Raw genomic sequence first — 27,077 nt, 5'->3', positions numbered from 1 at the left:
AATAGTCAAGGTTTCCTACTTGTTTTCTAACCTCTAAGCTCATTAGTTACCAATAGTTCATACTGAAGCATCATCAAATAGTCAAGGTTTCCTACTTGTTTTCTAACCTCTAAGCTCATTAGTTACCAATAGTTCATACTGAAGCATCATCAAATAGTCAAGGTTTCCTACTTGTTTTCTAACCTCTAAGCTCATTAGTTACCAATAGTTCATACTGAAGCATCATCAAATAGTCAAGGTTTCCTACTTGTTTTCTAACCTCTAAGCTCATTAGTTACCAATAGTTCATACTGAAGCATCATCAAATAGTCAAGGTTTCCTACTTGTTTTCTAACCTCTAAGCTCATTAGTTACCAATAGTTCATACTGATGCATCATCAAATAGTCAAGGTTTCCTACTTGTTTTCTAACCTCTAAGCTCATTAGTTACCAATAGTTCATACTGAAGCATCATCAAATAGTCAAGGTTTCCTACTTGTTTTCTAACCTCTAAGCTCATTAGTTACCAATAGTTCATACTGAAGCATCATCAAATAGTCAAGGTTTCCTACTTGTTTTCTAACCTCTAAGCTCATTAGTTACCAATAGTTCATACTGAAGCATCATCAAATAGTCAAGGTTTCCTACTTGTTTTCTAACCTCTAAGCTCATTAGTTACCAATAGTTCATACTGAAGCATCATCAAATAGTCAAGGTTTCCTACTTGTTTTCTAACCTCTAAGCTCATTAGTTACCAATAGTTCATACTGAAGCATCATCAAATAGTCAAGGTTTCCTACTTGTTTTCTAACCTCTAAGCTCATTAGTTACCAATAGTTCATACTGAAGCATCATCAAATAGTCAAGGTTTCCTACTTGTTTTCTAACCTCTAAGCTCATTAGTTACCAATAGTTCATACTGAAGCATCATCAAATAGTCAAGGTTTCCTACTTGTTTTCTAACCTCTAAGCTCATTAGTTACCAATAGTTCATACTGAAGCATCATCAAATAGTCAAGGTTTCCTACTTGTTTTCTAACCTCTAAGCTCATTAGTTACCAATAGTTCATACTGAAGCATCATCAAATAGTCAAGGTTTCCTACTTGTTTTCTAACCTCTAAGCTCATTAGTTACCAATAGTTCATACTGAAGCATCATCAAATAGTCAAGGTTTCCTACTTGTTTTCTAACCTCTAAGCTCATTAGTTACCAATAGTTCATACTGATGCATCATCAAATAGTCAAGGTTTCCTACTTGTTTTCTAACCTCTAAGCTCATTAGTTACCAATAGTTCATACTGAAGCATCATCAAATAGTCAAGGTTTCCTACTTGTTTTCTAACCTCTAAGCTCATTAGTTACCAATAGTTCATACTGAAGCATCATCAAATAGTCAAGGTTTCCTACTTGTTTTCTAACCTCTAAGCTCATTAGTTACCAATAGTTCATACTGAAGCATCATCAAATAGTCAAGGTTTCCTACTTGTTTTCTAACCTCTAAGCTCATTAGTTACCAATAGTTCATACTGAAGCATCATCAAATAGTCAAGGTTTCCTACTTGTTTTCTAACCTCTAAGCTCATTAGTTACCAATAGTTCATACTGAAGCATCATCAAATAGTCAAGGTTTCCTACTTGTTTTCTAACCTCTAAGCTCATTAGTTACCAATAGTTCATACTGAAGCATCATCAAATAGTCAAGGTTTCCTACTTGTTTTCTAACCTCTAAGCTCATTAGTTACCAATAGTTCATACTGAAGCATCATCAAATAGTCAAGGTTTCTCTACTTGTTTTCAAATAGTCAAGGTTTCCTACTTGTTTTCTAACCTCTAAGCTCATTAGTTACCAATAGTTCATACTGAAGCATCATCAAATAGTCAAGGTTTCCTACTTGTTTTCTAACCTCTAAGCTCATTAGTTACCAATAGTTCATACTGAAGCATCATCAAATAGTCAAGGTTTCCTACTTGTTTTCTAACCTCTAAGCTCATTAGTTACCAATAGTTCATACTGATGCATCATCAAATAGTCAAGGTTTCCTACTTGTTTTCTAACCTCTAAGCTCATTAGTTACCAATAGTTCATACTGAAGCATCATCAAATAGTCAAGGTTTCCTACTTGTTTTCTAACCTCTAAGCTCATTAGTTACCAATAGTTCATACTGATGCATCATCAAATAGTCAAGGTTTCCTACTTGTTTTCTAACCTCTAAGCTCATTAGTTACCAATAGTTCATACTGAAGCATCATCAAATAGTCAAGGTTTCCTACTTGTTTTCTAACCTCTAAGCTCATTAGTTACCAATAGTTCATACTGAAGCATCATCAAATAGTCAAGGTTTCCTACTTGTTTTCTAACCTCTAAGCTCATTAGTTACCAATAGTTCATACTGAAGCATCATCAAATAGTCAAGGTTTCCTACTTGTTTTCTAACCTCTAAGCTCATTAGTTACCAATAGTTCATACTGAAGCATCATCAAATAGTCAAGGTTTCCTACTTGTTTTCTAACCTCTAAGCTCATTAGTTACCAATAGTTCATACTGAAGCATCATCAAATAGTCAAGGTTTCCTACTTGTTTTCTAACCTCTAAGCTCATTAGTTACCAATAGTTCATACTGAAGCATCATCAAATAGTCAAGGTTTCCTACTTGTTTTCTAACCTCTAAGCTCATTAGTTACCAATAGTTCATACTGAAGCATCATCAAATAGTCAAGGTTTCCTACTTGTTTTCTAACCTCTAAGCTCATTAGTTACCAATAGTTCATACTGAAGCATCATCAAATAGTCAAGGTTTCCTACTTGTTTTCTAACCTCTAAGCTCATTAGTTACCAATAGTTCATACTGAAGCATCATCAAATAGTCAAGGTTTCCTACTTGTTTTCTAACCTCTAAGCTCATTAGTTACCAATAGTTCATACTGAAGCATCATCAAATAGTCAAGGTTTCCTACTTGTTTTCTAACCTCTAAGCTCATTAGTTACCAATAGTTCATACTGAAGCATCATCAAATAGTCAAGGTTTCCTACTTGTTTTCTAACCTCTAAGCTCATTAGTTACCAATAGTTCATACTGAAGCATCATCAAATAGTCAAGGTTTCCTACTTGTTTTCTAACCTCTAAGCTCATTAGTTACCAATAGTTCATACTGAAGCATCATCAAATAGTCAAGGTTTCCTACTTGTTTTCTAACTCTAAGCTCATTAGTTTTCTAACCTCTAAGCTCATTAGTTACCAATAGTTCATACTGAAGCATCATCAAATAGTCAAGGTTTCCTACTTGTTTTCTAACCTCTAAGCTCATTAGTTACCAATAGTTCATACTGAAGCATCATCAAATAGTCAAGGTTTCCTACTTGTTTTCTAACCTCTAAGCTCATTAGTTACCAATAGTTCATACTGAAGCATCATCAAATAGTCAAGGTTTCCTACTTGTTTTCTAACCTCTAAGCTCATTAGTTACCAATAGTTCATACTGAAGCATCATCAAATAGTCAAGGTTTCCTACTTGTTTTCTAACCTCTAAGCTCATTAGTTACCAATAGTTCATACTGAAGCATCATCAAATAGTCAAGGTTTCCTACTTGTTTTCTAACCTCTAAGCTCATTAGTTACCAATAGTTCATACTGAAGCATCATCAAATAGTCAAGGTTTCCTACTTGTTTTCTAACCTCTAAGCTCATTAGTTACCAATAGTTCATACTGAAGCATCATCAAATAGTCAAGGTTTCCTACTTGTTTTCTAACCTCTAAGCTCATTAGTTACCAATAGTTCATACTGAAGCATCATCAAATAGTCAAGGTTTCCTACTTGTTTTCTAACCTCTAAGCTCATTAGTTACCAATAGTTCATACTGAAGCATCATCAAATAGTCAAGGTTTCCTACTTGTTTTCTAACCTCTAAGCTCATTAGTTACCAATAGTTCATACTGAAGCATCATCAAATAGTCAAGGTTTCCTACTTGTTTTCTAACCTCTAAGCTCATTAGTTACCAATAGTTCATACTGAAGCATCATCAAATAGTCAAGGTTTCCTACTTGTTTTCTAACCTCTAAGCTCATTAGTTACCAATAGTTCATACTGAAGCATCATCAAATAGTCAAGGTTTCCTACTTGTTTTCTAACCTCTAAGCTCATTAGTTACCAATAGTTCATACTGAAGCATCATCAAATAGTCAAGGTTTCCTACTTGTTTTCTAACCTCTAAGCTCATTAGTTACCAATAGTTCATACTGAAGCATCATCAAATAGTCAAGGTTTCCTACTTGTTTTCTAACCTCTAAGCTCATTAGTTACCAATAGTTCATACTGAAGCATCATCAAATAGTCAAGGTTTCCTACTTGTTTTCTAACCTCTAAGCTCATTAGTTACCAATAGTTCATACTGAAGCATCATCAAATAGTCAAGGTTTCCTACTTGTTTTCTAACCTCTAAGCTCATTAGTTACCAATAGTTCATACTGAAGCATCATCAAATAGTCAAGGTTTCCTACTTGTTTTCTAACCTCTAAGCTCATTAGTTACCAATAGTTCATACTGAAGCATCATCAAATAGTCAAGGTTTCCTACTTGTTTTCTAACCTCTAAGCTCATTAGTTACCAATAGTTCATACTGAAGCATCATCAAATAGTCAAGGTTTCCTACTTGTTTTCTAACCTCTAAGCTCATTAGTTACCAATAGTTCATACTGAAGCATCATCAAATAGTCAAGGTTTCCTACTTGTTTTCTAACCTCTAAGCTCATTAGTTACCAATAGTTCATACTGAAGCATCATCAAATAGTCAAGGTTTCCTACTTGTTTTCTAACCTCTAAGCTCATTAGTTACCAATAGTTCATACTGAAGCATCATCAAATAGTCAAGGTTTCCTACTTGTTTTCTAACCTCTAAGCTCATTAGTTACCAATAGTTCATACTGAAGCATCATCAAATAGTCAAGGTTTCCTACTTGTTTTCTAACCTCTAAGCTCATTAGTTACCAATAGTTCATACTGAAGCATCATCAAATAGTCAAGGTTTCCTACTTGTTTTCTAACCTCTAAGCTCATTAGTTACCAATAGTTCATACTGAAGCATCATCAAATAGTCAAGGTTTCCTACTTGTTTTCTAACCTCTAAGCTCATTAGTTACCAATAGTTCATACTGAAGCATCATCAAATAGTCAAGGTTTCCTACTTGTTTTCTAACCTCTAAGCTCATTAGTTACCAATAGTTCATACTGAAGCATCATCAAATAGTCAAGGTTTCCTACTTGTTTTCTAACCTCTAAGCTCATTAGTTACCAATAGTTCATACTGAAGCATCATCAAATAGTCAAGGTTTCCTACTTGTTTTCTAACCTCTAAGCTCATTAGTTACCAATAGTTCATACTGAAGCATCATCAAATAGTCAAGGTTTCCTACTTGTTTTCTAACCTCTAAGCTCATTAGTTACCAATAGTTCATACTGATGCATCATCAAATAGTCAAGGTTTCCTACTTGTTTTCTAACCTCTAAGCTCATTAGTTACCAATAGTTCATACTGAAGCATCATCAAATAGTCAAGGTTTCCTACTTGTTTTCTAACCTCTAAGCTCATTAGTTACCAATAGTTCATACTGAAGCATCATCAAATAGTCAAGGTTTCCTACTTGTTTTCTAACCTCTAAGCTCATTAGTTACCAATAGTTCATACTGAAGCATCATCAAATAGTCAAGGTTTCCTACTTGTTTTCTAACCTCTAAGCTCATTAGTTACCAATAGTTCATACTGAAGCATCATCAAATAGTCAAGGTTTCCTACTTGTTTTCTAACCTCTAAGCTCATTAGTTACCAATAGTTCATACTGATGCATCATCAAATAGTCAAGGTTTCCTACTTGTTTTCTAACCTCTAAGCTCATTAGTTACCAATAGTTCATACTGAAGCATCATCAAATAGTCAAGGTTTCCTACTTGTTTTCTAACCTCTAAGCTCATTAGTTACCAATAGTTCATACTGAAGCATCATCAAATAGTCAAGGTTTCCTACTTGTTTTCTAACCTCTAAGCTCATTAGTTACCAATAGTTCATACTGAAGCATCATCAAATAGTCAAGGTTTCCTACTTGTTTTCTAACCTCTAAGCTCATTAGTTACCAATAGTTCATACTGAAGCATCATCAAATAGTCAAGGTTTCCTACTTGTTTTCTAACCTCTAAGCTCATTAGTTACCAATAGTTCATACTGAAGCATCATCAAATAGTCAAGGTTTCCTACTTGTTTTCTAACCTCTAAGCTCATTAGTTACCAATAGTTCATACTGAAGCATCATCAAATAGTCAAGGTTTCCTACTTGTTTTCTAACCTCTAAGCTCATTAGTTACCAATAGTTCATACTGAAGCATCATCAAATAGTCAAGGTTTCCTACTTGTTTTCTAACCTCTAAGCTCATTAGTTACCAATAGTTCATACTGAAGCATCATCAAATAGTCAAGGTTTCCTACTTGTTTTCTAACCTCTAAGCTCATTAGTTACCAATAGTTCATACTGAAGCATCATCAAATAGTCAAGGTTTCCTACTTGTTTTCTAACCTCTAAGCTCATTAGTTACCAATAGTTCATACTGAAGCATCATCAAATAGTCAAGGTTTCCTACTTGTTTTCTAACCTCTAAGCTCATTAGTTACCAATAGTTCATACTGAAGCATCATCAAATAGTCAAGGTTTCCTACTTGTTTTCTAACCTCTAAGCTCATTAGTTACCAATAGTTCATACTGATGCATCATCAAATAGTCAAGGTTTCCTACTTGTTTTCTAACCTCTAAGCTCATTAGTTACCAATAGTTCATACTGAAGCATCATCAAATAGTCAAGGTTTCCTACTTGTTTTCTAACCTCTAAGCTCATTAGTTACCAATAGTTCATACTGAAGCATCATCAAATAGTCAAGGTTTCCTACTTGTTTTCTAACCTCTAAGCTCATTAGTTACCAATAGTTCATACTGAAGCATCATCAAATAGTCAAGGTTTCCTACTTGTTTTCTAACCTCTAAGCTCATTAGTTACCAATAGTTCATACTGAAGCATCATCAAATAGTCAAGGTTTCCTACTTGTTTTCTAACCTCTAAGCTCATTAGTTACCAATAGTTCATACTGAAGCATCATCAAATAGTCAAGGTTTCCTACTTGTTTTCTAACCTCTAAGCTCATTAGTTACCAATAGTTCATACTGAAGCATCATCAAATAGTCAAGGTTTCCTACTTGTTTTCTAACCTCTAAGCTCATTAGTTACCAATAGTTCATACTGAAGCATCATCAAATAGTCAAGGTTTCCTACTTGTTTTCTAACCTCTAAGCTCATTAGTTACCAATAGTTCATACTGAAGCATCATCAAATAGTCAAGGTTTCCTACTTGTTTTCTAACCTCTAAGCTCATTAGTTACCAATAGTTCATACTGAAGCATCATCAAATAGTCAAGGTTTCCTACTTGTTTTCTAACCTCTAAGCTCATTAGTTACCAATAGTTCATACTGAAGCATCATCAAATAGTCAAGGTTTCCTACTTGTTTTCTAACCTCTAAGCTCATTAGTTACCAATAGTTCATACTGAAGCATCATCAAATAGTCAAGGTTTCCTACTTGTTTTCTAACCTCTAAGCTCATTAGTTACCAATAGTTCATACTGAAGCATCATCAAATAGTCAAGGTTTCCTACTTGTTTTCTAACCTCTAAGCTCATTAGTTACCAATAGTTCATACTGAAGCATCATCAAATAGTCAAGGTTTCCTACTTGTTTTCTAACCTCTAAGCTCATTAGTTACCAATAGTTCATACTGAAGCATCATCAAATAGTCAAGGTTTCCTACTTGTTTTCTAACCTCTAAGCTCATTAGTTACCAATAGTTCATACTGAAGCATCATCAAATAGTCAAGGTTTCCTACTTGTTTTCTAACCTCTAAGCTCATTAGTTACCAATAGTTCATACTGAAGCATCATCAAATAGTCAAGGTTTCCTACTTGTTTTCTAACCTCTAAGCTCATTAGTTACCAATAGTTCATACTGAAGCATCATCAAATAGTCAAGGTTTCCTACTTGTTTTCTAACCTCTAAGCTCATTAGTTACCAATAGTTCATACTGATGCATCATCAAATAGTCAAGGTTTCCTACTTGTTTTCTAACCTCTAAGCTCATTAGTTACCAATAGTTCATACTGAAGCATCATCAAATAGTCAAGGTTTCCTACTTGTTTTCTAACCTCTAAGCTCATTAGTTACCAATAGTCATACTGAAGCATCATCAAATAGTCAAGGTTTCCTACTTGTTTTCTAACCTCTAAGCTCAGTTACAATAGTTCATACTGAAGCATCATCAAATAGTCAAGGTTTCCTACTTGTTTTCTAACCTCTAAGCTCATTAGTTACCAATAGTTCATACTGAAGCATCATCAAATAGTCAAGGTTTCCTACTTGTTTTCTAACCTCTAAGCTCATTAGTTACCAATAGTTCATACTGAAGCATCATCAAATAGTCAAGGTTTCCTACTTGTTTTCTAACCTCTAAGCTCATTAGTTACCAATAGTTCATACTGAAGCATCATCAAATAGTCAAGGTTTCCTACTTGTTTTCTAACCTCTAAGCTCATTAGTTACCAATAGTTCATACTGATGCATCATCAAATAGTCAAGGTTTCCTACTTGTTTTCTAACCTCTAAGCTCATTAGTTACCAATAGTTCATACTGAAGCATCATCAAATAGTCAAGGTTTCCTACTTGTTTTCTAACCTCTAAGCTCATTAGTTACCAATAGTTCATACTGAAGCATCATCAAATAGTCAAGGTTTCCTACTTGTTTTCTAACCTCTAAGCTCATTAGTTACCAATAGTTCATACTGAAGCATCATCAAATAGTCAAGGTTTCCTACTTGTTTTCTAACCTCTAAGCTCATTAGTTACCAATAGTTCATACTGAAGCATCATCAAATAGTCAAGGTTTCCTACTTGTTTTCTAACCTCTAAGCTCATTAGTTACCAATAGTTCATACTGAAGCATCATCAAATAGTCAAGGTTTCCTACTTGTTTTCTAACCTCTAAGCTCATTAGTTACCAATAGTTCATACTGAAGCATCATCAAATAGTCAAGGTTTCCTACTTGTTTTCTAACCTCTAAGCTCATTAGTTACCAATAGTTCATACTGAAGCATCATCAAATAGTCAAGGTTTCCTACTTGTTTTCTAACCTCTAAGCTCATTAGTTACCAATAGTTCATACTGATGCATCATCAAATAGTCAAGGTTTCCTACTTGTTTTCTAACCTCTAAGCTCATTAGTTACCAATAGTTCATACTGAAGCATCATCAAATAGTCAAGGTTTCCTACTTGTTTTCTAACCTCTAAGCTCATTAGTTACCAATAGTTCATACTGAAGCATCATCAAATAGTCAAGGTTTCCTACTTGTTTTCTAACCTCTAAGCTCATTAGTTACCAATAGTTCATACTGACTGAAGCATCATCAAATAGTCAAGGTTTCCTACTTGTTTTCTAACCTCTAAGCTCATTAGTTACCAATAGTTCATACTGAAGCATCATCAAATAGTCAAGGTTTCCTACTTGTTTTCTAACCTCTAAGCTCATTAGTTACCAATAGTTCATACTGAAGCATCATCAAATAGTCAAGGTTTCCTACTTGTTTTCTAACCTCTAAGCTCATTAGTTACCAATAGTTCATACTGAAGCATCATCAAATAGTCAAGGTTTCCTACTTGTTTTCTAACCTCTAAGCTCATTAGTTACCAATAGTTCATACTGATGCATCATCAAATAGTCAAGGTTTCCTACTTGTTTTCTAACCTCTAAGCTCATTAGTTACCAATAGTTCATACTGAAGCATCATCAAATAGTCAAGGTTTCCTACTTGTTTTCTAACCTCTAAGCTCATTAGTTACCAATAGTTCATACTGAAGCATCATCAAATAGTCAAGGTTTCCTACTTGTTTTCTAACCTCTAAGCTCATTAGTTACCAATAGTTCATACTGAAGCATCATCAAATAGTCAAGGTTTCCTACTTGTTTTCTAACCTCTAAGCTCATTAGTTACCAATAGTTCATACTGAAGCATCATCAAATAGTCAAGGTTTCCTACTTGTTTTCTAACCTCTAAGCTCATTAGTTACCAATAGTTCATACTGAAGCATCATCAAATAGTCAAGGTTTCCTACTTGTTTTCTAACCTCTAAGCTCATTAGTTATCATCAAATAGTTCATCAAGCATCATCAAATAGTCAAGGTTTCCTACTTGTTTTCTAACCTCTAAGCTCATTAGTTACCAATAGTTCATACTGATGCATCATCAAATAGTCAAGGTTTCCTACTTGTTTTCTAACCTCTAAGCTCATTAGTTACCAATAGTTCATACTGATGCATCATCAAATAGTCAAGGTTTCCTACTTGTTTTCTAACCTCTAAGCTCATTAGTTACCAATAGTTCATACTGAAGCATCATCAAATAGTCAAGGTTTCCTACTTGTTTTCTAACCTCTAAGCTCATTAGTTACCAATAGTTCATACTGAAGCATCATCAAATAGTCAAGGTTTCCTACTTGTTTTCTAACCTCTAAGCTCATTAGTTACCAATAGTTCATACTGAAGCATCATCAAATAGTCAAGGTTTCCTACTTGTTTTCTAACCTCTAAGCTCATTAGTTACCAATAGTTCATACTGAAGCATCATCAAATAGTCAAGGTTTCCTACTTGTTTTCTAACCTCTAAGCTCATTAGTTACCAATAGTTCATACTGAAGCATCATCAAATAGTCAAGGTTTCCTACTTGTTTTCTAACCTCTAAGCTCATTAGTTACCAATAGTTCATACTGAAGCATCATCAAATAGTCAAGGTTTCCTACTTGTTTTCTAACCTCTAAGCTCATTAGTTACCAATAGTTCATACTGAAGCATCATCAAATAGTCAAGGTTTCCTACTTGTTTTCTAACCTCTAAGCTCATTAGTTACCAATAGTTCATACTGAAGCATCATCAAATAGTCAAGGTTTCCTACTTGTTTTCTAACCTCTAAGCTCATTAGTTACCAATAGTTCATACTGAAGCATCATCAAATAGTCAAGGTTTCCTACTTGTTTTCTAACCTCTAAGCTCATTAGTTACCAATAGTTCATACTGAAGCATCATCAAATAGTCAAGGTTTCCTACTTGTTTTCTAACCTCTAAGCTCATTAGTTACCAATAGTTCATACTGAAGCATCATCAAATAGTCAAGGTTTCCTACTTGTTTTCTAACCTCTAAGCTCATTAGTTACCAATAGTTCATACTGAAGCATCATCAAATAGTCAAGGTTTCCTACTTGTTTTCTAACCTCTAAGCTCATTAGTTACCAATAGTTCATACTGAAGCATCATCAAATAGTCAAGGTTTCCTACTTGTTTTCTAACCTCTAAGCTCATTAGTTACCAATAGTTCATACTGAAGCATCATCAAATAGTCAAGGTTTCCTACTTGTTTTCTAACCTCTAAGCTCATTAGTTACCAATAGTTCATACTGAAGCATCATCAAATAGTCAAGGTTTCCTACTTGTTTTCTAACCTCTAAGCTCATTAGTTACCAATAGTTCATACTGAAGCATCATCAAATAGTCAAGGTTTCCTACTTGTTTTCTAACCTCTAAGCTCATTAGTTACCAATAGTTCATACTGAAGCATCATCAAATAGTCAAGGTTTCCTACTTGTTTTCTAACCTCTAAGCTCATTAGTTACCAATAGTTCATACTGAAGCATCATCAAATAGTCAAGGTTTCCTACTTGTTTTCTAACCTCTAAGCTCATTAGTTACCAATAGTTCATACTGAAGCATCATCAAATAGTCAAGGTTTCCTACTTGTTTTCTAACCTCTAAGCTCATTAGTTACCAATAGTTCATACTGAAGCATCATCAAATAGTCAAGGTTTCCTACTTGTTTTCTAACCTCTAAGCTCATTAGTTACCAATAGTTCATACTGAAGCATCATCAAATAGTCAAGGTTTCCTACTTGTTTTCTAACCTCTAAGCTCATTAGTTACCAATAGTTCATACTGAAGCATCATCAAATAGTCAAGGTTTCCTACTTGTTTTCTAACCTCTAAGCTCATTAGTTACCAATAGTTCATACTGAAGCATCATCAAATAGTCAAGGTTTCCTACTTGTTTTCTAACCTCTAAGCTCATTAGTTACCAATAGTTCATACTGAAGCATCATCAAATAGTCAAGGTTTCCTACTTGTTTTCTAACCTCTAAGCTCATTAGTTACCAATAGTTCATACTGATGCATCATCAAATAGTCAAGGTTTCCTACTTGTTTTCTAACCTCTAAGCTCATTAGTTACCAATAGTTCATACTGAAGCATCATCAAATAGTCAAGGTTTCCTACTTGTTTTCTAACCTCTAAGCTCATTAGTTACCAATAGTTCATACTGAAGCATCATCAAATAGTCAAGGTTTCCTACTTGTTTTCTAACCTCTAAGCTCATTAGTTACCAATAGTTCATACTGAAGCATCATCAAATAGTCAAGGTTTCCTACTTGTTTTCTAACCTCTAAGCTCATTAGTTACCAATAGTTCATACTGAAGCATCATCAAATAGTCAAGGTTTCCTACTTGTTTTCTAACCTCTAAGCTCATTAGTTACCAATAGTTCATACTGAAGCATCATCAAATAGTCAAGGTTTCCTACTTGTTTTCTAACCTCTAAGCTCATTAGTTACCAATAGTTCATACTGAAGCATCATCAAATAGTCAAGGTTTCCTACTTGTTTTCTAACCTCTAAGCTCATTAGTTACCAATAGTTCATACTGAAGCATCATCAAATAGTCAAGGTTTCCTACTTGTTTTCTAACCTCTAAGCTCATTAGTTACCAATAGTTCATACTGAAGCATCATCAAATAGTCAAGGTTTCCTACTTGTTTTCTAACCTCTAAGCTCATTAGTTACCAATAGTTCATACTGAAGCATCATCAAATAGTCAAGGTTTCCTACTTGTTTTCTAACCTCTAAGCTCATTAGTTACCAATAGTTCATACTGAAGCATCATCAAATAGTCAAGGTTTCCTACTTGTTTTCTAACCTCTAAGCTCATTAGTTACCAATAGTTCATACTGAAGCATCATCAAATAGTCAAGGTTTCCTACTTGTTTTCTAACCTCTAAGCTCATTAGTTACCAATAGTTCATACTGAAGCATCATCAAATAGTCAAGGTTTCCTACTTGTTTTCTAACCTCTAAGCTCATTAGTTACCAATAGTTCATACTGAAGCATCATCAAATAGTCAAGGTTTCCTACTTGTTTTCTAACCTCTAAGCTCATTAGTTACCAATAGTTCATACTGAAGCATCATCAAATAGTCAAGGTTTCCTACTTGTTTTCTAACCTCTAAGCTCATTAGTTACCAATAGTTCATACTGGCATCATCAAATAGTCAAGGTTTCCTACTTGTTTTCTAACCTCTAAGCTCATTAGTTACCAATAGTTCATACTGAAGCATCATCAAATAGTCAAGGTTTCCTACTTGTTTTCTAACCTCTAAGCTCATTAGTTACCAATAGTTCATACTGAAGCATCATCAAATAGTCAAGGTTTCCTACTTGTTTTCTAACCTCTAAGCTCATTAGTTACCAATAGTTCATACTGAAGCATCATCAAATAGTCAAGGTTTCCTACTTGTTTTCTAACCTCTAAGCTCATTAGTTACCAATAGTTCATACTGAAGCATCATCAAATAGTCAAGGTTTCCTACTTGTTTTCTAACCTCTAAGCTCATTAGTTACCAATAGTTCATACTGAAGCATCATCAAATAGTCAAGGTTTCCTACTTGTTTTCTAACCTCTAAGCTCATTAGTTACCAATAGTTCATACTGAAGCATCATCAAATAGTCAAGGTTTCCTACTTGTTTTCTAACCTCTAAGCTCATTAGTTACCAATAGTTCATACTGAGCATCATCAAATAGTCAAGGTTTCCTACTTGTTTTCTAACCTCTAAGCTCATTAGTTACCAATAGTTCATACTGATGCATCATCAAATAGTCAAGGTTTCCTACTTGTTTTCTAACCTCTAAGCTCATTAGTTACCAATAGTTCATACTGAAGCATCATCAAATAGTCAAGGTTTCCTACTTGTTTTCTAACCTCTAAGCTCATTAGTTACCAATAGTTCATACTGAAGCATCATCAAATAGTCAAGGTTTCCTACTTGTTTTCTAACCTCTAAGCTCATTAGTTACCAATAGTTCATACTGAAGCATCATCAAATAGTCAAGGTTTCCTACTTGTTTTCTAACCTCTAAGCTCATTAGTTACCAATAGTTCATACTGAAGCATCATCAAATAGTCAAGGTTTCCTACTTGTTTTCTAACCTCTAAGCTCATTAGTTACCAATAGTTCATACTGAAGCATCATCAAATAGTCAAGGTTTCCTACTTGTTTTCTAACCTCTAAGCTCATTAGTTACCAATAGTTCATACTGAAGCATCATCAAATAGTCAAGGTTTCCTACTTGTTTTCTAACCTCTAAGCTCATTAGTTACCAATAGTTCATACTGAAGCATCATCAAATAGTCAAGGTTTCCTACTTGTTTTCTAACCTCTAAGCTCATTAGTTACCAATAGTTCATACTGAAGCATCATCAAATAGTCAAGGTTTCCTACTTGTTTTCTAACCTCTAAGCTCATTAGTTACCAATAGTTCATACTGAAGCATCATCAAATAGTCAAGGTTTCCTACTTGTTTTCTAACCTCTAAGCTCATTAGTTACCAATAGTTCATACTGAAGCATCATCAAATAGTCAAGGTTTCCTACTTGTTTTCTAACCTCTAAGCTCATTAGTTACCAATAGTTCATACTGAAGCATCATCAAATAGTCAAGGTTTCCTACTTGTTTTCTAACCTCTAAGCTCATTAGTTACCAATAGTTCATACTGAAGCATCATCAAATAGTCAAGGTTTCCTACTTGTTTTCTAACCTCTAAGCTCATTAGTTACCAATAGTTCATACTGAAGCATCATCAAATAGTCAAGGTTTCCTACTTGTTTTCTAACCTCTAAGCTCATTAGTTACCAATAGTTCATACTGAAGCATCATCAAATAGTCAAGGTTTCCTACTTGTTTTCTAACCTCTAAGCTCATTAGTTACCAATAGTTCATACTGAAGCATCATCAAATAGTCAAGGTTTCCTACTTGTTTTCTAACCTCTAAGCTCATTAGTTACCAATAGTTCATACTGATGCATCATCAAATAGTCAAGGTTTCCTACTTGTTTTCTAACCTCTAAGCTCATTAGTTACCAATAGTTCATACTGAGGTTTCCTACTTGCATCATCAAATAGTCAAGGTTTCCTACTTGTTTTCTAACCTCTAAGCTCATTAGTTACCAATAGTTCATACTGAAGCATCATCAAATAGTCAAGGTTTCCTACTTGTTTTCTAACCTCTAAGCTCATTAGTTACCAATAGTTCATACTGAAGCATCATCAAATAGTCAAGGTTTCCTACTTGTTTTCTAACCTCTAAGCTCATTAGTTACCAATAGTTCATACTGAAGCATCATCAAATAGTCAAGGTTTCCTACTTGTTTTCTAACCTCTAAGCTCATTAGTTACCAATAGTTCATACTGAAGCATCATCATCATCAAATAAGTCAAGTTACCAATAGTTCATACTGAAGCATCATCAAATAGTCAAGGTTTCCTACTTGTTTTCTAACCTCTAAGCTCATTAGTTACCAATAGTTCATACTGAAGCATCATCAAATAGTCAAGGTTTCCTACTTGTTTTCTAACCTCTAAGCTCATTAGTTACCAATAGTTCATACTGAAGCATCATCAAATAGTCAAGGTTTCCTACTTGTTTTCTAACCTCTAAGCTCATTAGTTACCAATAGTTCATACTGATGCATCATCAAATAGTCAAGGTTTCCTACTTGTTTTCTAACCTCTAAGCTCATTAGTTACCAATAGTTCATACTGAAGCATCATCAAATAGTCAAGGTTTCCTACTTGTTTTCTAACCTCTAAGCTCATTAGTTACCAATAGTTCATACTGATGCATCATCAAATAGTCAAGGTTTCCTACTTGTTTTCTAACCTCTAAGCTCATTAGTTACCAATAGTTCATACTGAAGCATCATCAAATAGTCAAGGTTTCCTACTTGTTTTCTAACCTCTAAGCTCATTAGTTACCAATAGTTCATACTGATGCATCATCAAATAGTCAAGGTTTCCTACTTGTTTTCTAACCTCTAAGCTCATTAGTTACCAATAGTTCATACTGAAGCATCATCAAATAGTCAAGGTTTCCTACTTGTTTTCTAACCTCTAAGCTCATTAGTTACCAATAGTTCATACTGATGCATCATCAAATAGTCAAGGTTTCCTACTTGTTTTCTAACCTCTAAGCTCATTAGTTACCAATAGTTCATACTGAAGCATCATCAAATAGTCAAGGTTTCCTACTTGTTTTCTAACCTCTAAGCTCATTAGTTACCAATAGTTCATACTGAAGCATCATCAAATAGTCAAGGTTTCCTACTTGTTTTCTAACCTCTAAGCTCATTAGTTACCAATAGTTCATACTGAAGCATCATCAAATAGTCAAGGTTTCCTACTTGTTTTCTAACCTCTAAGCTCATTAGTTACCAATAGTTCATACTGAAGCATCATCAAATAGTCAAGGTTTCCTACTTGTTTTCTAACCTCTAAGCTCATTAGTTACCAATAGTTCATACTGAAGCATCATCAAATAGTCAAGGTTTCCTACTTGTTTTCTAACCTCTAAGCTCATTAGTTACCAATAGTTCATACTGAAGCATCATCAAATAGTCAAGGTTTCCTACTTGTTTTCTAACCTCTAAGCTCATTAGTTACCAATAGTTCATACTGAAGCATCATCAAATAGTCAAGGTTTCCTACTTGTTTTCTAACCTCTAAGCTCATTAGTTACCAATAGTTCATACTGAAGCATCATCAAATAGTCAAGGTTTCCTACTTGTTTTCTAACCTCTAAGCTCATTAGTTACCAATAGTTCATACTGAAGCATCATCAAATAGTCAAGGTTTCCTACTTGTTTTTAACCTCTAAGCTCATTAGTTACCAATAGTTCATACTGAAGCATCATCAAATAGTCAAGGTTTCCTACTTGTTTTCTAACCTCTAAGCTCATTAGTTACCAATAGTTCATACTGAAGCATCATCAAATAGTCAAGGTTTCCTACTTGTTTTCTAACCTCTAAGCTCATTAGTTACCAATAGTTCATACTGAAGCATCATCAAATAGTCAAGGTTTCCTACTTGTTTTCTAACCTCTAAGCTCATTAGTTACCAATAGTTCATACTGAAGCATCATCAAATAGTCAAGGTTTCCTACTTGTTTTCTAACCTCTAAGCTCATTAGTTACCAATAGTTCATACTGAAGCATCATCAAATAGTCAAGGTTTCCTACTTGTTTTCTAACCTCTAAGCTCATTAGTTACCAATAGTTCATACTGAAGCATCATCAAATAGTCAAGGTTTCCTACTTGTTTTCTAACCTCTAAGCTCATTAGTTACCAATAGTTCATACTGAAGCATCATCAAATAGTCAAGGTTTTCTACTTGTTTTCTAACCTGTAAGCTCATTAGTTACCAATAGTTCATACTGAAGCATCATCAAATAGTCAAGGTTTCCTACTTGTTTTCTAACCTCTAAGCTCATTAGTTACCAATAGTTCATACTGAAGCATCATCAAATAGTCAAGGTTTCCTACTTGTTTTCTAACCTCTAAGCTCATTAGTTACCAATAGTTCATACTGAAGCATCATCAAATAGTCAAGGTTTTCTACTTGTTTTCTAACCTCTAAGCTCATTAGTTACCAATAGTTCATACTGAAGCATCATCAAATAGTCAAGGTTTCCTACTTGTTTTCTAACCTCTAAGCTCATTAGTTACCAATAGTTCATACTGATGCATCATCAAATAGTCAAGGTTTCCTACTTGTTTTCTAACCTCTAAGCTCATTAGTTACCAATAGTTCATACTGAAGCATCATCAAATAGTCAAGGTTTCCTACCTGTTTTCTAACCTCTAAGCTCATCAGTTAATCATCCTCTTGGAAACTATAGCCCATCTACCATCCAAGGTTCTTCCTGGTTCCAGCATCTAAGTTTGCTTAGCCCATTGTTTTTCCGCTGCTATCTCTGAATCTCTGTCTTAAACAACTCTTCTGTTGTGTTTCATAGTGTCAATTCTTCATAAACTAGATATTATTTGATCATACGGTATTTCTTGGTAAGTTCTAGAAGCTGTTAATGTACTATAAACGTCATTGCTTCATACACATATTTTCTTATACTTCATTATTTCCTGTTTATTAAGATAATTATTCGAGTCATACAGATATTTAGTGATACCTCACAACTCACCAGAATATAGTAGGTAGGGAATTATCACAGTCTATCAGTAAACCATTTTACTGCTATGTCCAGTATACTTTTCCATGAGAGACTGGTAATTTACACAACTGTAATATATACTGAGTTACTGCAAGTTACTGTCAGTGTCATCCTGAAAAGTACTGTACCTGTCATGATGCCTTAGAGTCCATTTCAATAGATTTATATGTAATTGAATAATGCTCACCATGTGCAGTCAAGGGCTCATTTCATGTAATAATCCTAATTGTGGCAGAGCAAACAATGCTAGATTTGCAAAAGAATTAAGCACTAGTGTATGCTTGGTGAAACATTCTTTGTGTCCAAAAAAAGCCTCTTCATAATCCATAGTTTTATGTATTGTAGGAGAATGGTGCAAAAGTCTCATTCTTTTTTATATTTTTCTATGTTTATGATTCTGTGTGTGAATTAAGCCAGGTTTACACTTGATCCTATCGAAGGTTTTGACGGCTGTGAACATATAAGGCTACATTGTAGTCTGATAGAAAATCACTGTCTGAATGGTAGGAAATATACTTGCAGGACGAGTTAACTCTTTGTTGATGGTTTTATATTGATATTTGATTTTTTGTGTCTAATTTATTGCTTAATAAATTTATTATTATTTATTATTATTATTATGTAGCATGTTACAAGTAGAGTTTTTGTTCTCTTACTGTTGGATACATAAGTGTAAGGCATGTTTCTTGTATGTGGCTGGCAACTGCTTGGGTGGTAGAACTTACATTTTCTAAGTAAATTAAGTTAATTTAATGTAATAAGTTTTCAAGATAAACAATGTATTATATAAAGTTTCTTCTTTGTATGATTGTAATTAATACATGGACCAACTCTTCAGTTATTCATGCAGTAACACACTGATGTTGCTTGTAATACCCAAGCTAATATCCTGCTAAAGCAACAGTCTTCCACCAGAATTTAACTCTACTATAGTGTGTGACTTAGTTTTTAATACCATTGAGTTTTTCAAGAATTCATATCAATGGATATTTGGAGAATGAAATAAACAGAATATTTTATGTTTTCTTATCCTTTTCACATTTTCAGATGATTGTCCAGTTGTGTAAAACAAACTAATGTGGAAGTTATTCAAAATACGAACTTTGTAAATATACAGTTCAGGAACCTGTTGTTATCCATTACCAGTTCTATTTGATGGAGTTCTTAGCAGGTGTTTAAATTGGGATTCTGTCATTTCTTACATTTGGTGAAGCCATATTTCTTTTAAGTCTGTATGTGGTTCTATAAACTCCCAGTGTTAAGATTATGTAAACTTATTTTCCTAAAATGAAATATATTTAAACCTTTACTTTATTTTACCTACCTAAAACTGTAACTTTCTTGTACCTACTAAATTAAATGAACTCATTACATACTGAACTGACTTGTACTGTTAACTTTTTTAAAAAGAAGTCAACAAACACACTGAAAATAGTTCATGAAAACTGGAAAATGAAAAATTCTGAATGAAATATATAAATCTAGATTAAAGAATATCCTGTTGTTTTATTTCTATTCATTATTTCATCTCACCTGACTGATTTCATTGTCTGCAGCAACACTTTTTTCTACTTTCAGTATATTCATAACAAATTAGTGGGTTTTGCAGAAAATATGTATAAAAACGAACAATTAGACTAATAATTGTAATGTGATTAATAACTTAATAAACCTCTGATTACTGACTAAAATACTAAATGAGATGAAGCATTTAAAACAAAAATAACTCAAGTTATTTTGCATACCAACCTCTGTCATTGATGGTATTATCTAAGTTCAAAAGGTAACACACACGCAGTTTTAATTGTGGTTAATCAGTCATTTTCACTTGTACAACTTCTCTATACAACATTCCTATCCTATGGAAAATGTTGGAAAGTTTTTTCTCTAGCTGAACTTTCTGTAATAAACTGTAAGTATCAAATTTCTGGGGATTAAGCTGAAAACGTAGATTCTTTACTCAACGAAGCTTTAGAAACTTAGTGAAATATTTCAGTTTATTAAGATATGATAACAAATAAGATATGATACATGGGAAACCAAAGACAACAGTTTATTATTCAAAATAATACAGTAAACAGGATACTGAAACATCAAAGTGAAGAGACTAGAAAGTAGTGTTGAATGTGTTGATGAATATAAATAAGATACAAGAAAGATTTGGTAAATATTCATGTTTGTTGAACAAGTATGGTCACATCTTACATGTTAGAGGGTCCAAGATATAAAGTGTTACTGAATACACTCCATAGTATTGGCTGTATAAACACTATAACTGTGGTAGTTAACTCAAATGTTTAGTTTTGAATAGCTGCATAGGCAATAGGTACTGCTGACTGGTTTCTCTCATTCTGTTAGACAGTTGAAAATTAAGGATGACTGTGCCTGAAACATAGCAATGTGTGATCTGGCGATTTTACCCATGATGTTAGGTTTCATGTATAAATGATAAAATTGATATTTAGTGGACAAAACCCTGATTTCTGTTATCCTCATATTGAAATTAAACACGTTGTGTGACAAACCTAAATGAAAACAAACTGTACAACATTTCCTTCAGACATTTACTCCATTTAGGAAACAAGAAGAAAATTTCTGGAGATGTGTTTTATGTATATTTGATCCATCAGGCTCAACAGATTAGTTGAGAAATATTTAGTGACTGAGTGGAGAAGCATTTACAACAAAGATGTATAAGGCCTTGATGTTGAAAGGCTGTAGTAGCAAAAATGTCCAAACTATAAATGTATTAGGTGAGAAAAAAGTGATAAAAATCCTACACAAGATACGTTTGCCAGCAGCATGTGTGTTACTTAATTCAATACATTAACGTAAGCTACATATTTATTGAGTAATTTACATAAAAGTTTCACAGCAGGATTATTAGTTCAAAGAGCATAAATGTTTAAGTAGATACAGATGTATATTGTTGCAAGCTATTTAAGATAAACAACTGTATAGTTCTGTTATAAACTACAGATATTACAGAAAGAGCAATTTAGATTCATTTCGTATAAGTAACGGTAGTCATAAGGTAATTAAAAAATTACCCGAGTGCATACAAAGTTTAAGTAGAGAAAATAATATATTAAAATATAAAGTTTTACTGAAAAAACATTTGATGTTTATGTATAAAGTTTCAGAGATTATACAAGTGAATTTTGACAATTTTCTCATGAAGAAAACTATTTTTAATCTAATTAGGAAAATCGCTTTGCACTTAGAGCAGTGAACACTCTATTTCCACATATTTATGGAAAACAGTTTAATTAAATACTTATATAATAAATCTGACTTTGTGTCTACAAAAGCCTTGTAATGTTTACTGTAAACTTCCTAAATTTGTGAAGATAAACATAATGTATTAAACGTTATAGTATGGAAATCCTACCTTCTTTCTGGACTAATTGCAAATTATGACAGAAAACCACATCAATTTATTTTTAGTAGCTAAAGCTTATCACAGCATACACATATTTATATTTAAATTTTATTACCTTTGGAAACAAGTGAAATTTCTTTTCACATCATATTAATTACAAATTACAAAATAAATGTGTACCTGATGCTACGGTATTGAATCACATTAATGCAAGAGTTACATGAGAATTTTCCTTGTAGAAAAGCATTATTATTGATATATTTTACTTTAGTTAAATTAAAAATGGGTCAAGTTTTTCATTTTCTTTACTTTTGTAACAATAAATAACAAATACACTTGAAAAACAAGAAAGAAAATATTTACCTGGGTCTTTTTTCTTTTTCTCTCATCTAGTAATGAAACTCAACCTTACTTTGACCCTAATTGTAATACTGCATTCAATAATTTCTGTTTGATTAAATAATGCATCACATAAAAAGAATAATTACTAACAAAAATGAAAAGTGTTGCACAACTCTTACAGTTTTGTTGATCTTCTTATTGTACAATAAAAATTGTTAAAAGTTCAACTCATAAATGTGTTTTTTGGTGGAAATAAAGTTTAAAGTGGAAAAAATTTATAATTCTCTAAACAGAAAACAATATAATATGTTATTTGACAAATAAAACTTTGACTTTCTGTTGATTATAAATAATATTAAATGTCAGAGAGACTTATTTGTAAGTTCTGAAAGACACGATGTGACAGGTTGGGAAGCAAGGTAGTTCTGATTTTGTATTTTGTTGTTCTGTAACTAAACAAGATTGAAGAATGTGTAAATTATGTATTACCAGCAAAATGAAACATTATAATGAGTAATGTACGTTAAATTATATATTTTTTGAAGGGGTGTTTAAGAATTACAGAAGATGGAAGACATAGATTAGAAACTCACAATTCTCATACCAGGAGAGGATGAGATTTTGTAAAAACAAATTTCCTTACAAAATTAAAAATTTAAATAATACTAAACTTTCATTGATTATCTATGTTCTGAAACTGAGTTTTTTCACATATGTTAATAACAAAGTAGTTCAAATTTTATATGTAATTCTGTGACAAGTTGTGACGTGCACTTTGACGATGAAACTTGTTAGAAGTTGATTGTTGACAGTCATGTACAAGCTGTACACTGTTATTGTACAAAGTTCAAGGCAAAATACCTGTGTTTGCCTTACACATGGTGGGTTTTATAGTGTGTATTTGATTTATTGGGGGTAAAATTTTATGTCTCAACAAATTCTTATACGTATGGAACCCAGCAGTTCTTGTTAACTTGAACCATGTTGATGAGAACAGTTTGTGTTCACAATTTCATAGTATTAAAATTTTTCTTGTAAATAAGTGGATCTATTACTTATTCAAAATAAAGAAATTATAATAAAAAAAATAACCCTGATTTTTACATTGAGATACCTAAACAATTCGTTTGAATTTCTCACACATATTCCCAAAACTTTATTTCATACAAATTTTCATCCTCATTTAAGAGGATACATTATTGGAATAGTTATTTTTTTAGAAATACTAATAAATATGTTTCTAACCATACTGTTACTTCAACAGCAATAAATTGTATATAATTTGTGAATTCATTGTGTACCGTATACATATATAGGTGTTGAATGTCTTTGTCAATGTATCAAAGCTTGTGTATTTGTCAATATATCATGCTGTTATATTAGCATATCCCAAATAAATGTTTATAAACTGTGGTTAATTGCCTTAATTTTATAATTAAAGATTTGTATTGTTTTAGCAATTATAATTTTGTTTTTTGGACATTTTCATGTACTTAGAATCTTTACTCACAAGAAAAGCAGTATAAATAAAGAGTTTACCCAAGAAGATTGGAACACACTGAAACATTACAATGGTATGTGTTTGTTTCACATTGAGTTAAATTTTGTTTTTTTCCTGTGGACTGAAAATTACAATTTTATTTGTAAAAAAATAGTTCTTAAGTAGGCAGAAGGTTGACATCAATTTTTTTTTTAAATATATATATATATACGTTTGTTTTTGAGCTTTGAAAATGTGTAAGTGTACAGTTTTCCTTATTGGTCGGTATTTCTATGTCACTTTCACAATAATTTCTGTCAGTTTAAATGTCTCAATCAAGTAACACTTTTACCTTCTCTTGGCTCAATTTGTTACCTAGTTTTTGTTGAAAAAAAGTTTAGTCACTCTATTTAAGACAGGATATTTTTGAAACTAAAATATGCTTTTGTTAGCTAAATAAATTTCTGGTGGTTTAGTTGTATCAGGCTTTGTTAAGGCAGATTCTTTATAGTCAGTGTTTGTGGCTTGTTGGCACTAAATCTACTTGTTTTAAAATAACATATTAAAAGCAAATCAAGCACATGAAACAAATGTTCTTTACACTGGTGATTACCACAGTTTTCTCCAGAGCTTTAAATAATTCTTTTTCCACACAGGCCAATTCAGATACATTGGGACACAATTGACAAGAAGAATTATTGTTCTCAACTATGTTATCACAATACCATTTGTGATAATTTTACTTTAAAAATTACTTCTATACACATTTTATCACTAAACTCTCAAACAATACAGTCTGGAAATATAATTCAGTAATGGTTATTTTACACGTATTTATACACTGCCAGAATTCCAGAACATTCTGTGTAATACCAGACATTCTGATGCAAAATTCTCAATTAAACCAAAAAAGAAACTGAGGAAGTTCTAGCAACACGATGCAATAATCTCACTATTATAAACACTTGGTATTTCATAACAGTTGAACAACATACCATATGATTCATAAACAATTACGTAAATAAAACTAACCATGATATCTCACTTCCAGAAATAGCTAAGTATGACACCCATGCTGTATAATCTGTTCAGATTATAAATGCTCCTATTAAACTTAAAGTGAAACAGTCAGGTGTATCTAAAAAATACTTTCAGCCAATTATACAATTTCGTATAATGGTGTATTATGCACACATATCATTTCCTCTACCATTTGTTGTATTTTTTAACTTGTTGATTTTCATATCTTCCTCTATCATTATGACAATATTTTGTTCAACTTATCTGTTAATATCTTATCTAGTATTCCTAACCTTTGTTCTTTAGTTAGTTAATGTTTTCTGCTGTAAAGGATATTTGAATATATAGAACTGTAGTTTTCTTTACTGACTGAATATCACACGACATGGAGTGAGGTCTGTCATTGCATGTAGGTAACCATTTTAATTTTTGTTATTTTTATAAATGAATATTTTTATTTTACCACAGAATGACTATTCAGTTCAAATACCTTTAATCACCAAAAGTATGGTATCTTTATCCTGGTTAGTTTTGTTGTTATTGTAAGTAATTCTATCTGACACTTATCAAGAAGTCATTTTAACTCAATATTCTACACTTGTGTAAATGTTTCAGTTTTGGTTTGAATAGGTAAATGATTTTGCAATTTATCAGTTAATTCAGTAAAGTAAGTTGTTTTTTTCTGTTGATTTAAAAGTCTTAGTGTTGTATTACTGTCATGGATATTCTTACAGAAAAATAAAAATAATATTGGTGACCATCACTTCAGGTCATGTCCCAATGCATACATCAACTGTTTCTTAAATTTTTTGAAATATAAATCGATTTTAAACACAGCTTTATTTGCCATGGAATATTCAAGCATCACTCAAAAAGTGTTTTTATTTCTGGTTCAAAGTAATTAGCAGGTTATATCTTCTCCTTCCTGTTTTCACTGCATCGAGGTTTGTCATAGGGTGTACACACACCTATGAAGTCAATGAAGATTGCATGTTATCAAAATCTGATCCAGGTATCAACACAAACCAATTGATTTGTTGTGTAAAGACTTTAATTATCACCTAAAATCTGGATATTTAAAATCAACGTCTTTACTATATTTGCTCTGTTTAACTGTATTTTAGGTTTTAAATTTTATATTCATTACTGATACCAAAGCAGACACTATACAAATCATTTTAAACAATATTCCACTTTCACTAATGATTAGGATATTTGGCATGACTCTTCCCATAGAACATCAATACATTTGAAGTCCAATTAGTTAATACTGAATTATATATTGGAGACGAAGTGTTTTGAAACATGATGTATAACAACAATACACAAAGGCACTTCTCAAAACATTCTTCTTAAAAATAGTTACTTAATGTTATGTAACTGGCTTGTTGAATATGTAAAACTCTGTCAACTAATGATATGGCACTCTTCAATAAGTTATTTTAAAAGTTAACTAAGTAGCATAGTATTGGAATGTTTCTCAAAGCCTACAATTTTAAAACCTACAGCAGTTTAAAAGGTCTTTTTGTTTCAATACGATAAGTACACTTTTATGATAACATTGTGCTTTGGTAACAAACATAAAATTCATTATGTTAGCATAATACTTTTTATGTTTCCCATAATTTATCAAGTACGTATTTCATATTAATATTATCCAGATACTACTCCAATTAGAGTTCAGATGACTATGTTCAGTTTAAATGGTCAGATGAGAAAACAGCAAGGGTTTATAAACCACATCCTCATTCAGCTTGCAGCAAATATTGGAGTACATGCTAGAAGAATTGACAATGTTAGGCTGCTAAAAGTAAGTCCATGATCTATGAAGTTTAGAATGAAAGATTGTTGGGCAGTGCAATCTGTATTATTAATGGTACTCACTTGTTTTTTTAATGTGTGTGTGTTAGTTTGATTCATGTTTTGAAATAATATAAATTCCAGATTAGAGAGAAACTCTTCTTTAATCCAAGATTTTGGATCACTTGCATTTTTACAATTCAAACTAAATACAAGGTTAACAGCAAACGCATACACAATGTAATACATATAAAATAAAACGATATATTAGAACAAAATAACATTATAATGGATATGAACTTCAGTCAGACACGAACTGATGGGTTACACATTGAGAATGAAACAGTCAAATAATTGCAGACTAAACATCTTATCACTAGTGATTCATAACTTTGTAATGATTGTTTCATCATATTGTGTTCTATTATTTAAATTAGTTGCTACACTTCATTTAAGATAAATGACAGACAGTTGTTTTGTCAACATATTATAATATAGTGAACTTAATTCTGACTTCACTTCTAACTAGTTAGTTTTATTTTGCTACTTCTTATATTGTTTATCAGAACTAAAGTGCAATTTAAAAAACTGTTTAGAACCACCTTGTTAC

General features: G+C 32.5%; 1 protein-coding gene across 1 annotated transcript in view; it reads left to right on the top strand.

Moving 5' to 3' along the window:
- The window catches only part of LOC143245641 (uncharacterized), a 125,755-nt gene extending 99,266 nt beyond the window's left edge, over positions 1–26,489 (top strand). Inside the window, exons 18-19 of the mRNA XM_076491990.1 lie at positions 23,665–23,741; positions 26,329–26,489. Of these exons, the coding sequence (XP_076348105.1) occupies positions 23,665–23,741; positions 26,329–26,489 (238 nt within the window). The remainder of the gene's footprint in view (positions 1–23,664; positions 23,742–26,328) is intronic.
- Positions 26,490–27,077: the final 588 nt, after the last annotated feature.

Source organism: Tachypleus tridentatus, chromosome 2 (assembly GCF_004210375.1).
Source record: "Tachypleus tridentatus isolate NWPU-2018 chromosome 2, ASM421037v1, whole genome shotgun sequence".
NCBI lineage: Eukaryota > Metazoa > Arthropoda > Merostomata > Xiphosura > Limulidae > Tachypleus > Tachypleus tridentatus.
This window is presented reverse-complemented; position numbering and strand designations above follow the sequence as displayed.